General features: G+C 36.8%; 1 protein-coding gene across 23 annotated transcripts in view; it reads left to right on the top strand.

Annotated features, from left to right (window-relative positions):
* The window catches only part of DTNB (dystrobrevin beta), a 233,685-nt gene that overhangs the window by 38,369 nt on the left and 180,620 nt on the right, over nucleotides 1-14,696 (top strand). For 20 of the 23 annotated variants that reach the window (XR_014082711.1, XR_014082710.1, XM_081592758.1 and 17 more), the window contains one exon: nucleotides 3,188-3,401. Coding sequence is in view for 21 of the 23 variants with exons in the window: in XM_081592758.1 (XP_081448884.1) it covers nucleotides 3,188-3,401 (214 nt within the window). In the remaining 2 variants the exon portion in view is untranslated. Of the gene's footprint in view, nucleotides 1-3,187; nucleotides 3,406-14,696 lie in introns of all 23 variants that reach the window. The other 3 variants (XM_081592761.1, XM_081592760.1, XM_081592756.1) reach the window with 1 other exon arrangement.

Below are 14,696 nucleotides of genomic sequence, written 5' to 3'. Positions count from 1 at the left end.
CCTTTTCTATAAGCAGTTGCTTCCACAAGTGCTACTTATGAAATAAATATATGTATGTGTATATGTATATACACAGGCATATAAAATCCTTCTTAATTTGTGTACAGAGAACTAATTTAGAATTATTGTACTTTTCTCATATATGTGTTTGTGTGTGTATGAAGGAAAAACTGTTTTGTGTAATCTAAAGATCATGAGCCTTAGAGTGGGAAAATCTGTTTTAGTCTAGGTTTTGTTTGCCATTTATTATAAGTCACTTTATATCTAAATACTTCTACACTGCTTTAAGTCCTACTCAGAAATTCTAGCTTAAAATTCTCTTTGAAGAGTTTACCATGCCATCCTAGGTTGAAGTCATGTTTCTTCTCTGATTTCCCAAAGCATTGTTTTTCAAATTATGGGTTGTGACCTGTTAATGGTTCCTGAAACCATTTTAGTGGACTGTAGCCAGAATTTAAAGCATGTAATGGAGAGAAAGAAGAAGGACAAAAAGCTAGAATATAGCTTATGTAGTAAGGTATTTTGTGGAACGTTTTTTATATATCTAGAAGTGTGTGTGTATGTGTGTTTAGATTAAAATACATTTTTGTGGGTTGTCAAAAAGTTTGAAGAACACTGTTCTAGGGCAAGTACCAGTTTTACAATTCTTCCTGTAGTTCTTGGAACACAGTAGTCTGTGTGTGGGCTGAGCCAGGCTAATGGCATTAGTAATATAAACTAAAGATGCATGGTTTTAGAAGTTTTATGTTGTCACATATGATTCTTTAATTCACCTGAAATTTTTTTGTGGGTGGAGAGTATAAGTAGGAATCAAATTTTTTCCATATGTATGTTCAATTGACCCTACACTGTTTATTGAAGAGACCATCTGTTTTCTCCATTACTAAAAAAATCTTTTTCTCATATTCATTAGGAGAAATGTACCAGAATGTTGATAGCTGTGTCCATGTATGAGAGGATCTGCTTTTGGACTCTTGTGTTCTATTGGTCTATTTGTCTATCCTTGTACCAGTCATCACTGTTATAGCTTTATAATGTGTTCTGGATATCGGGTAGAACAAGTCTCCCTACTTTGTTCTATAGAGACATACTCCTGTTTACATTTATTTTCACACAAATTTTAGAATCTGTTAATTTATACTAAAAACATAATTTTAATTATAAAATTAAAAATTTAATTTACGTATAGTAAAATTCATCCTTTTAATATATAGCACTTGGGATTTTCTTGGGGTTGCATTGAATCTGTAGATCAAGTTGGGGAGAATTGCTGTATTTCCAGTGTTGAGATTTCATTCTATGAACATGGTATATCCCTCCATTTATTTAGATTTTCAATTTCTGCTAGTTATATTTATAGGTATTTTGGTAGAGATGCTGCACATCCTTTATTGGACTTATTCCTAAATTCTTGACTATTTGTAATACTATTATAGGTTTTTAAAATTTCATTACCTGTAACTGGTATGTGGAAATGCAGTGACTTTCATATCTTGATTTGTATCTAGCAGTCGTTCTAGACTCACATATTAATTTTAGTGATAAATGTATAGAGTCTTTATGATTTTTAATGTATATAATTTTCTCATTTGAATGAGTTACATTTGTTTATTTCCAATGTTTGTACTGATAATTACCGCATATTTATATGGTTTAGGATCTGAAATACAATAGGAAGGATGATAGTGAGCATTTTTTTTTTTCAGTATAAAGTCTACTTTATTTATTTATTTTTTAATTCTCTTTTTCTTTTTTTTTTAATAAATTTATTTATTTTAGTTGGGGGCTAATTACTTTACAATATTGTAGTAGTTTTTGCCATACATTGACATGAATCAGCCATGGGTGGTAGTGAGCATTTTTATCTCATTCCCAGTATCAGAGAAACGGCTTTCAACATTTTAGTGTTAAGTAATATGTTTGCTGCAGTTTTTTGTATATATCCTTAATCAGATTAAGGAAGTTCCTAGTAGTATGTTTCTTCATTTCTAAAGATAAGGTTTATTTTAAAAGTTTTCTTTTGATGATGATTTCTGACTTAATTTCATTTTAACCAGAGAACAATGTTTATATGACTTTAATCCTTTAACATTTATTGAGATTAGCTTTATGACTCAGTGTAAGGTCAATATTTTTTTAAGGTCAATTTTTATGCATATTCTTTTTGTTCTTGAAAGTAAAGCATATTTTCTGATCATTGGGGCAGGACTTCATATGGTGTCAATTATGCCTACTTTATTGGTTGTAAACTTTGTCTATGATTGTACTTATCTTTTTATATGTTTATTCTGTCACTTGCTAAGAGGAGTGTGTTACTATCTCCCACAAAGCTTGTGACTTTGTCTTTTTGAGGTTCTGTTACCTTTTGCATTGTGTATTTTTGAAGCAGCAAAGGGGAGGCAAAAAAGAAGTGAGCAGGACTAAGTGCTTATATACTGAGTTGAGCAAAGAGTAGCAGTTGTGGAAAAGTAAAATATCCAGAGACTAAAGACAAGAGTTGTTTTAATGAAGGCGGTACAGATTTCTGTTACACTCAATTCACTGTCTCTGGTGATGAGGATGTTTCTTTCCTCCTGAAATAGGGAGGGCATTGTTCACATGGGACTTTTTATTCCTGCTTTGGGGAAGAAAGGGGGAGGTCAGAGTGTCCTTTTTGGCATCTGCTGTTTTTCAAGTGTCTTTAGCTCAAACGAATCCATAGGCCGAAGTGACATATTTTGGGGTGACATATTCTGCCACTCTTACTATTCTTTTTAAAAAATTGTCTATTTATTTATGGCAGTGTTGGGACCTCATTGCTGCGTGGGCTTTCTCTAGTTGCAGAGAGTAGGGGCTACTCCCTCGTTGCAGTGCATGGGCTTCTCATTGCAGTGGCTTCTCTTGTTGCAGAGCATGGGCCCTAGGGCACATGGGCTTCAGTAATTGTAGCATGTGGGTTCAGTAGTTGGGACTCCTGGGCTCTAGAGTACACACTCAGTAGTTGTGGTGCACTGGTTTAGTTGTTCCACAGCATGTGGGATCCTCTGGGACCAAGGATCCAACCCATGTCTCCTGCATTGGCACTGAGCCACCAGGGAAGCCTACCCTTCACTATTCTATTAAATGTAAATAAATGTAAAGTTCTTATAGCTTTCTGATCAATTAAAACTGTTGAGTTTGTTGACAGCTTCTCTTCTTTGTGTTCTAGTCCATCTTGTTGATATCTGGAACATGATTGAAGCCTTCCGAGACAATGGCCTTAATACACTGGACCATAGCACTGAGATCAGTGTGTCCCGCCTCGAGACTGTCATCTCATCCATCTACTACCAGCTGAACAAGCGCCTTCCTTCCACTCACCAAATCAGTGTGGAGCAGTCCATCAGCCTCCTTCTCAACTTCATGATTGCTGCATATGACAGGCTAGTACCTTCCCTGCTTACTCCATCTTAAGAATATTTCTCTCCTAATCATCCTTCTTTCACACTGCCTTGCCAGGGGTTGTCAACTCAGAGTCACAGTTAATAGGGAAATGAATTAGTATAAGTCCTTTCTAAAGACTGGTTCAATGCCAGAATGACTTACTGTCCTGCGGCATGTCACCTAGTCACCTCTGTAACATTAGGGGGAGTCAGAACACTTGAGACACATTGTTTGGTAAAAGGATAGACACCTTTTTTTTTTTTTTAATAAATTTATTTATTTTAGTTGGGGGCTAATTACTTTACAATATTGTGGTAAGATAACTTAATATTGATGTTTTGTATCCAGTGAAATATAACCAAGTTGTACATTTGATGATGAGGCTTTCTATTTGACATATAAGCTAACTTTTCTTTATGATGAAATAACAATTGCCCTTGGACTATAGTATCTTGCTTTCTCTTTATTTATGTTTAGGATTCTATTTTAATTTTTTTCAATGTAGAACATTGTGTTCTAAACCTTCAAACAATAGAAGAAAACTAAAGATACTCCAAAGTAAAACAGAAATGAGTTGTTATATTGGTATTTATGGAGAATGAAGTTTGTATGATAAGGAATAAAAAAGAAATCATAAATGATGGAAGCACTGAGGTTATTTTCTGGGAACTAAGGATTTAGTTGCTGATTCCTGCTATAATGTCAGCTATCTGATTTGGATGAATTCATTCTCTCTCCTTCATTTTCTCTCTGTAGAAAAGCAAGTTCAGGTATTTGTAGAATGCTCTTGGTTATACTTTATAATATTGAAGGTTCTGTGAATTAATGGTAAAGCCATTCAGGTGTCAAGGCCAGGTCACACAGAGGCAGTCACTAAATTCACAACATTTTTAAAAATGTTATCACATTAGATATTCCATCCATTTAATAACCATTTTTTAAAAAGAAATTTGAATTCTTAAAACATGAGTCCCAGAATTCTAGTGCCATTTTCTTAAAGCAGTTTAGATGAGTAAATTCAGTAGCTTAGTTTTATACTGTCCAAGGAATGCTTCTTCTGATCCAAAAACCTTAGTAAAAACTGTTGTTCTGTGGTGAGTAAACAGTACCTTATCATGACACTGACTTGCTGAGTGCATTGATTCAGGGCCATGCAACACAATGTCAGAAATAAAAACCATCAGTCAGTCAGACAGTTCAGTTTGCTCAGTTGTGTCCGACTCTTTGCAACCCCATGAACCGCAGCATGCCAGGCCTTCCTGTCCATCACCAACTCCCGGAGTTTACCCAAACTCATGTGCATTGAGTCGGTGATGCCATCCAACCATCTCATCCTCTGTCATCCCCTTCTCCTCCTGCCCTCAATCTTTCCCAGCATCAGGGTCTTTTCAAACGAGTCAGCTCTTCGCATCAGATAGCCAAAGTATTGGAATAAAAACCATCTTACAATTTAAAAATGACAAAGTGGAGATTATAAACTTTGATTCTGTAATTATATCAAATAAGTTAACTACTATGACTAAAGATTAGAGGAGAAGGGAGAATGAAGAGATAGCAAAGGGAGAATGGGAAGACCAAAGGTAAGGGCAGAAGGCACAGAGGTATCCTAGGACACAGTAGGAGAAAGCTGGACACACACAGAAAGAGACAAAGGAAAACAACAGATAGCAAATCAGATGAAGACAAATCAGTAGAGGGCACACTGAAGAGAACTGGGAAAAATGAAAGGAGATGAATGAGTTAAGAAGAATGAGGAATAATAGTACAACAGTGGTGACTTTGGTAATTCTCATGTCTGATGCATGGGCGTGGGCATCAGAGTAAATCATCAAATCTTTATGAATCTTGAAATCTTTATATGATATGAGCTCACTGAGTGCTCTGGAAACTTGAAATTGACTTTCTTGTACCAAAACAAAAAGAAAAGATCTGGTTGTCAAAATTTTCTTTTTTGAAAATCAAGACGTTTTGTTGTGAGTGAAAATCACTCAGTTGTATCTGACTCTTTGCGACCCCATGGACTATACAGTGCATGGAATTCTCCAGACCAGAATACTGGAGTGAGTAGCTTTCCCCTTCCTCAGGGGATCTTCCCAACCCAGGGATTGAACCCAGGTCTCCTGCATTGCAGGTGGATTCTTTACCAGCTGAGCCACAAGGGAAGCCCAAAATACTGGAGTGGGTAGCCTATCCCTTCTCCAGTGGATCTTCCCAACTCAGAAATCGAACTGGGGTCTCCTGCATTGCAGGTGGATTCTTTACCAACTGAGCTATTAGGGAATCCCATTTTATTGTTAAATAGTTCAAAAAGGAGTAGTCTCTTTATAAAATGGCCACTGTGTTATTTTGGCTGGAGAGTTCCTTTGATATGTAGAATTCATGTTATTTTAATTGATCTTTTCAGGCTTTTTTGTTGCATAATTTCTCAGTGTTAAAATTTGCATGTACCAATTACTTAGTTATTAAATTCTCTCACCTCCAAACTCATAGTGAAAGTTTTGGTCAGGTTATTTCTGATTATTATAATAAATTGTGAGACCTTAAAACAACCATATGGAGCAAACAGGATCTAAAGCTTTCTCCCTTGAGTGTATATTTTCTTAGGAATTAATTTTTTTGAAAAACTTAGTATTTAAAATACTTCACATTTGACAATTAAAAACATTGTAGAATGCAAGGAATAATATTATAAACTTCTGTGTGTAGGACTTTAAGCTGTGAGGAACTGGCCAAAACATTCTGTGAGCCTCAGTTTTTCCTCTGTCAGGTCCTCGGTACCACAGTTATAGTACTGTAGTTATGGTCTAGTCCAAAGATACAAAAGGGTGGTGCTTTAACCAACATGTTTTTTTTTTGTTTTTCTCTGATAACAAGGATATCCAAATTCCCAGCGTGAGGGAGAGGAAGCCTTCCTTACTCTTCTTCAGTTGAGCTGATTTAGAGTTTGTGATTTATTAAACTTTCTGTTTCCAGCCCCCGTAGTAGTTCCATGTCTTCAGCTGTAAGCAGTAGGAAGCTTACCCAGGTGGGCTTTTCTGGTAACTGGAGCACAGGCTCACATAACAGAGGAGCCAGAGGCAGGCCAGCCCTGGATCGTGGTTGCCTCAGGGCCCTGGCTGCATTCTTTATCGTGGTGTTGGCTTTACCCACCTCTTCTATCACATTTATCCTTCTGCTTCAGAAGATGCCTCCTAGCAGCTACTAAATGTTTCTGGTCAAGCCTAGGTAGGCAGAGAGAGCCAGTTTTCTTTCAACACCAAGCAGAAGTACCGGAGTCTCCCTCCAGAAATGTGCATTTGGGCCATGTATGTGTAAGTGTTAGGTGTTTTGTTTTGTTTTGTTTTTAGCTGGAACAGAGGATTTATGCCTTTAGGACAGTTCAGTTCAGTTCAGTCGCTCAGTCGTGTCCAACTCTTTGCGACCCCATGACTGCAGCACACCAGGCCTCCTTGTCCATCACCAACTCCCGGAGTCCACCCAAACCCATGTCCATTGAGTTGGTGATACCATCCAACCATCTCATCCTCTGTCATCCCCTTCTCCTCCTGCCCTCAATCTTTCCCAGCATTAGGGTCTTTTCAAATGAGTCAGCTCCCTGCATTGGGAGCTTGGAGTCTCAGCCACTGGACCATCAGGGAACTGATTTTTAGAAAGTATCAAATGATTCTTCTAAACTTTACTAGTAAATAGGAGATCCTTTTGATTCACATTTTGTAAACCTTAGGATTCTCAGACTTCTTAGTTTGTTAGTTTTGTTGTTTTTCACCCTCTCCTACATTTTCAAGCTTCTATCAGGAATTATTTTCTTTCTGCCTGAAGAACACCCTTTGGTATTTCCTTTCTGCAAGTCAGATTGTGACACTTTGTCTTAAGTTTTGTTTGAAATTTTCATGTTCATACTTGAATAATATTTGTATCTGGTATATGAGTTTTGGTTGACAATGTTTTCTTTCAACATTTTAAGAATATTGTTCTGGTATTTTTGTAGCTTCTGTTATTTCTGATGAGCAATTGACAGTGAATGCAATTTTAGTTGCTTTGATGGTAATCTGTCAATTTCCTTTGCAACTCTTAAGATTTTTTTTTTTTTCCCTTTTCTTTTGGTCTTCAGCAATATTACCATGATGCCAAATGCATCATTCTTACATTCCTTAAATACAATAAGCAGAGTGTTTTTGTAAGATCTGGACTTTTAATCTAATGTCTAGATTCCCTATGGTTCTTTTTGTACTGTTTGCTGTTTCTGGTATTCATTCTTGATGTCTTATTTCCTTTTTGCCTTATTATTTTTTATTATGTGAGAAATATATTGGAAAATTTTTTAGTTTTTATTATGTATCAGACATTATATTTTAAAATATTTTACAGAACTACTTTGAGGCCTAGGATAATGTTTTCCTACAGAGAGGATATCTGTTTGCTTTTGCCAGGTGCCTGGAGACCTTTACAGCGCAGAGACACCTGAGTTCAGTTTCCAGTTCAGCCCATGTGAGGCCCTGTGTCACTTCTGCTCACTAGTGGTCTAGGTGCAGCCTTTGGGCTTTCAACCCAGAGTAATGGGAGAAGGAATAGGCAGTTTCATCAGGATTCGACGTTTCACATGTCTCGTCCAGCTCCTTAATACTTTCAGAGTTACTACTCTGTAATTCAGCCTTTCTGAGCTCTCCTCTGAAACCAGAAAATTGCTTGCATGGAAAAAGTGGTTTCAACCATTGCCTTTACCTCCCTGGTCATCCAACTCCTTTGCATTAGGTGACTCAATTAGTCCTCATTTGCATTCAGAGAGATTAAAAAAAAATTTCCCCCATCTTTTCTACTTTTACTCAGCGGAAGAGGTGATCAGAATAAACTGATCTGTCACTGCCAAATACTTCCTCCGTTTTTATTTATTTTTTCAGAATGTTGTCATATTTACTTCTTCTGTCTCCTGTTGTTTCTCATATATGCTTCAATTCTTTGACTTTCTCTGCCTCCTTTTGGAAGAGTTTTATCAGTTTTCACTTCTCCTCATTAATTTGTTCTTTGTTTAGAGCTGTTTTACTGTTTGTCCCATTTATTAGGTTATTTTTCAGTTAACTGTATTTTTCAAACCTAGTATATCTTATTCATTCTTTTATGTGATATGTAGTTTTTATTTCATTATTATTATGTTTCAGGTATACAACATAATGATTCAATATTTGTATATTGTAAAATGATCACCACAATAGGTCTAGTTAACATTTATCACCATCAGTTCAGTTCAGTCGCTCAGTCGTGTCTGACTCTTTGCGACCCCATGAATTGCAGCACGCCAGGCCTCCCTGTCCATCACCAACTCCCGGAGTCTACCCAAACCCATGTCCATCGTACATAGTTACAAAAATTTTTTTTCTTCTGATGAAAACTTTTAAGATCTCTCTTAGAAATTTTCACATATACAATACAGTATTTTAAACTGTGGTTACCATACTGTATGTTACATCCCCATGACTTATTTATTTTATAACTGAAAGTTTGTACCTTTGACCCCCTGTCCCATTTTGCTCACCCTCCACCCCTTGCTTCTGGCAACCACCAGCCTGTTCTCTGTATCTCTGAACCGGAGATTTCTTTTTTTTTATCAACAGATTACACATAAAAGTGAGATCATATGATATTTGTCTTTACCCATCTGACTTATTTCACTTAGCATACTGCCCTCGAAGTCCATCCATATTGCAAATGCAAGATTACCTTCTCTTTTATGACTAATATTTCATTGTGTATGTATGTATGTATGTGTGTGTGTATATATGTCTGTATATATATTTATATACATACATATACACCATATTTTCTTTATTCTCTTCATATACTGATTGACTCCTAGATTGCTTCCATGTCTTGGCTGTTGTAAATAATGGTTCAGTGAACAGATAGGTGCATATACCTTTTTGAGTTAGAGTTTTCATTTTCTTCCGATAAACTCCCAGAAGTAGAATTTCTGGATCATGTGGTAGTTCTATGTCTAAATTTTGGAGAAACTTCCGTACTGTTTTCCACGGTGGCTGCACCTGTTTACATTCCCACCAGCAGCACACAAGAGTTCCATCTTCTCCGAATCCTCATCAACACTTCTTATTTACTATTTTTGGTAATAGCCATTCTAACAGGTGTGAGATGATATCCCATTATGGTTTTGACTTGCATTTCCTTGAAAATATGTTTTCATATGTCTCTTTAACATATTTATTATGTTTATTTTAAAATTCCCAGTCCATTTGCTCTAATACTTATACTTTTGAAACTGATGTAAGTTGTCTTGTTTGTTGATTTTTTTTTTTTAAGATAGTTGTACCCCTGAATCCAAGGAGTTGTCTTGGGTTGGATATTTGCAGTAGATGTGGGCAAATTGTGGACATGTAGGCTGGAGTGTCCACATGCGTATATGGTTTTTCAAAGTATGAGGTGTGCTGGAGGTGGCAGGAAAAGCGGGCCAGATTCTCCCGATGTGGGAGCATCAAGTATCTGAATCCCAGATGGTGAATTTGACTTTCTAGGTCATTTTGAAGGTATATGAGTCATTGTACAGAGATAGAGCATATTTTAATGAATAATCTATTGGCTTGATTGATAGTTTTAGTATTTAGATATATGTATATGGGCCTCTTTTTGTAATCATGCTGCTTTAGGGGGAGGCCTGGTACCAGCTATTGATTGAACCATAATGGTTTCTTTTCTTTTTTTTTAAGATTTTTTGATATGGACCATTTTTAAAGTCTTTATTGAATTTGTTACAATATTGCTTCTATTTTATGTTTTGGGTGTCTTTTTTTTTTTTTTTTGACCATCAGGCATGTGGGATCTTAGCTTACTGACCAGCGATCACACTCACAGCCCCTGCAGTGGAAGGCGAAGTCTTAACCACTAGACTGCCAGGGAAGTTCAGAGTCATTGTGATTTCTGATAGATTATTTTCTAGAAGACTTACCTCATTTTGAATTGATGGTCTAAATTTTTATAGTTTAAACCTGATAGGAGATTCTTCTTGGATAATTATTGTATTCTGTTTTCCTGTGTAAGAAGGAAAAATGTTCTATAATGACTTCCTAAGAAATTCCTTTACACTTTACCTGACTATTGTACCTTATCTTCCCTCTAATTTTTTTTAATCAAGATTTGTTTTGTAAATGAGTTGGTGACCTTCACTAAAATTCCACCTTTAATGGAACAAACCTGTTAAAAAAATCATATATCTAATGAAACTAGGCTTGTATAAAATCTTCAAAGCATATCTACTAAACATATCAATGAAAGGCCCGGGGTTATTGTTTACCATCTAAAATAACTGTAGAAAACACTCTTTGGAATTTGAGCGATCTGAAGATTCCTTTAGGGTAAAGACTTTGAAACATCTCATTTATGATGAATTTTATATGAAAAACATTTTTGTGTAGTTTGAAAATATTGCTGAAAACCATTTAAAAATCTTGTTTTAGCAGTTTAATTTGGATGTGTTAAAAATTTCCATTGTTCGCTTTTAATACTGGATGCAAGAAAATGAAGCAATATAAAATAAAAAAAAAGCAAAACCAAACTAGTTCACTTTAAATAAAAACAACTGTATTCCTTAAGTTCTGAATGTGCCTAGCACGTTTATGGGATGGACATTGCTGAAAAAGGATATTATTAGGTTATGGTCTTCCCCATTAGTGATTTTTAAACAAAGGTACAGTTTCCTGGGAGACACAAACATTTCATTTATTTATGTACAGTATTTACTGATATCTCTGCCTGTTCTTTGATGGATTCAGGATGACAGGGAAAAGCCAAGTAAAAATAGGAGAGAATTAGTGCTGGATGGGAAGCTTTTGATGCCCTCGATAGTAGCCTATTTAGCTCCTGGAAGAGCTAAGATTAGTTAGTTCTTCTAATTCTTAGAAGATCTGACCATAGCTTTTTCAGGAAATTTCCAGGGGATGACTTCACTGGTGGCTCAGATGGTAAAGCGTCTGCCTACAATGCAGGAGACCCGGATTCAATCCCTGGGTCGGGAAGATCCCCTGGAGAAGGAAATGGCAACCCACGCCAGTATTCTTGCCTGGAAAATCCCATGGACAGAGGAGCCTGGTAGGCTACAGTCCATGGGGTCGCAAAGAGTTGGACACGACTGAGCGACTTCACTTTCACTTTCTTTCCAGGGGATGGTGAAGAATGAGCTGGGCTTTTGAATGTTTTAAAAAGGTGAAATCCTAAGGGGAAACCTTTTGCAAAATGGAGAAAAACAGTCACTCTGGTGGCAAAGGAGTAGTGGAGCCTGTGTGTCCACACAGCACCCTCTGCCCTGTAGGATACTGCTGTGGATTGTGTGCATTGTGTGATGTGATGGGTAGTGTGACCCCCGAAGCCAGTTCACCGAGTCCTAGTCTAAGTGCTTGGTGACAGAATTACTTCAAAGTTCATTTGTTTCTCTACCCATCACTTACTTGCTCTTTAAATTTTAAAGCTTTTCTTGTCTCCCAAGAGAATTCAAGCATTTGTGCAAATTTTCAGACAGTACTCTGATTTCAGGATATGCAGACCTGCAAAAGGCTTGACTATTAGCTAAAAAATAAATTTCAGATAAAAAAATTGTGAGGGGAGAGGTTGTTATTTTGGTCTTTATTTTATTTTTTCCTTTTTATCTTTTTTTTTTTTCCTAAGAGAAGACAAGAGGAATACTTTTTCCAAGGGTTGTTTTCCTTGCTTTTGTTTTTCCCTGAAAGTAAGGAGAGTGGAAATAACAGAGGGACTTCTCCAGTCCATTCAAAACTCACCTCTAAAATAATCTGATGAAGACACTATTTTCATCATGTAACCTCCCACCTTGGAAACACTCAAAGATTCATCTGGTTTTTGAATGAAGTTTGTATTCCTCAGTTAGGTCTGATGCTGTATGTGTATGTGCTCAGCCATTTAGTCATGTCCAACTCTTTGCGCCCCATGAACTGTAGCCCACCAGGTTCCTCTGTCCATGGCATTTCCCAGGCAAGAATACTGGCGTGGGTTGCCATTTCTTTCTCCAGGGGATCTGCCAGACCCAGGGATTGAACCCGCATCTCTTGTGTCTTCTGCATTGGCAGGCAGATTCTTTACTGCTAGTGCCACCTGGCAAGGCCTATGCTATCAGTCCTTAATTCCATACTCACACCAAACTCTAATTAAGCTACTTGAGGCACTATTCAGTTTTCTGATATGGCATTCTCATTTCTTCTCTCCATGCATTTTGGTTGGTCTTCTGCCCACCACCCCCTCCCCACCCCTGGTTTTTACCCACCCTATAGCCTTCCTTGTTATCAGCAATTCCATTTTCATCCCTATGAGAACTTGTCATGCTTGTCTAGATCATTATTTTGAGTTTCAATTATATAATGCTCTCAACTGCTTCATAATTATACAAATAAGATTGAAAGTCCTTGAGAGCAGAGATTCTACCTTTTATTTCTGCAATGCTGGATTCTTAATAAATATTTGTAAAATTGAAATGAAAATTAACAGGCATTCTGATTGTGATAAATTTGAATAATACTCTGTGTTGATTTTACTTGATTAAGCTATTTGACATTTGCCAAATAGATTCTTGATTTGCTGTTGATTATTGCATAATATATTCACAGTGAAGTTTTGTAAATGAAGATTAATTGGAAAAATACGAGTTTTTGAAAATCCAGGAGAAATGCTCTTATTACTCTGAGTTAGCTATGTGTGATAATTGGACTGGTAATAGTGTTTCTGAAGTAGAAGCCTATTTTTATGCAAGAAATACTAATTTATGGTTGGCAGCATTTACAGTTGTTTGCCAAAGATGTAAAAACAGCTTTTTTTCGTAAGTAAAAAGTGCTCCCCATAGTCCTGTTCTCAAAAGTATTAATTTGGATAACAAACTCTTATTAGATAGTGCAAAGCTATAGACAACCATTCAATTTGGGTTAGTTTAAGTATCCAAAAATTAGAGACTTGACTAAACTGAAATGAGCAAATTCCCATGCAAAAGGCACAGGTGAGGAGTGCAGAGACTTCTCAAGGTACCTGCATGTTAAAATGTAAGTGTTTATTCAGGGTGACTCACTGTCTGCTTAGCTTGGCGCAGAGCTCATCGCAGTGTTGTCTCAGTGTCGGATAAGAACTCTTTTTAGAAGTCACGTGCGTGGTTTATTGTCAGACTGTAAAAATGATTGGTCTGTGGAGCTGAATCATCCAGGGAAGTCTGAGAACGAGAGTCGTCACGTTCCTTATTGGTGGGGGGTGTTCCCCAGAGGTATTCTGTATGGGTGGGGTTCAAATAACAAGTTTCCTGTCTCCTGTCATCCTCAACACATATTACCTGTTTCACCTTCCATGTTAGCATCTTTCTATAGGGGTTCATATTCAGTATTAATTGTGTTATACCTGAAGTATTGATCTATTAATCAACTTTCCAGCTAGGCCAGGTTTTAAATGAGTCACATTTTTTGGATGATGAAACCAGGTTGAAAATCTTTCCAGATCTTGTCTGAAGAGAACTGATCCTGGTATGAACTTGGACTTGACTTTGGAAGTACTGAAAACGTGGATGTTGGTGAGGTCATATGCTAAGGGCAGGGGACTGTTCAGTTTTAAATGTAACTTGACCGGGGTTTGTGGATTAAATTCAGATATCTGGTGGGAAGGATCAAGAATGAGATTTTTCCAAGAAGAAGGAATCAGTCAGATAAAGGACAGAGTCCTAAGGGATCAGTCTGCTAAGTGAGTGTGACTTCTCTCCACTGCCTCTAATTGCAGAGGAAAAATGCAGAGCTCTAACCAAATATTGCACAAGTAAAAGTGACACCTTCCCTTTGCTGTGTTTGGGGGCAGTTATAGGAAGTTGTTAGGCTTAAAGTAGGCCTAGAGATTTCAATGCCAAGAAAGGCATTCAGAGCAAAGAAGTAAATGCTAAAGGTTGGCCACAAAGCAAATAGTTGAGAGAAGGGAGCTAACTTTTTTTCTTTTTGAAGAAAAGTAAAAATAACATGATTTGAGGAAGTAGGAATTGTGAGACTACCTGTACACTTATTTTATTGGATAACTATTTCTTCATGCTTTTATGCTTATATTTTTATATGTCTCTTTAATAAGTATTTATAAAGTATCTTTAAATATATCATTTATTAACTTGCTTATAGTAATACTTCCTTTTGAAGACTGAATAAATCTTTTGGTAGTTCAAACTGTGAACCTAAAGTTGTAAGTGATTGTAAGCATTATAAGTGGGGGAGATTCATAATTTGACCCCACCCCTACCATTCCCAGTGCACAGTTACATGCTTATAAAC

The sequence above is a fragment of the Giraffa tippelskirchi genome, chromosome 4 (genome assembly GCF_054371585.1).
Source record: "Giraffa tippelskirchi isolate mGirTip1 chromosome 4, T2T-mGirTip1v1.2.pri, whole genome shotgun sequence".
NCBI lineage: Eukaryota > Metazoa > Chordata > Mammalia > Artiodactyla > Giraffidae > Giraffa > Giraffa tippelskirchi.
Note: the sequence above shows the minus strand (reverse complement) of the source record. Positions and strands in the feature narration are given on the sequence as shown.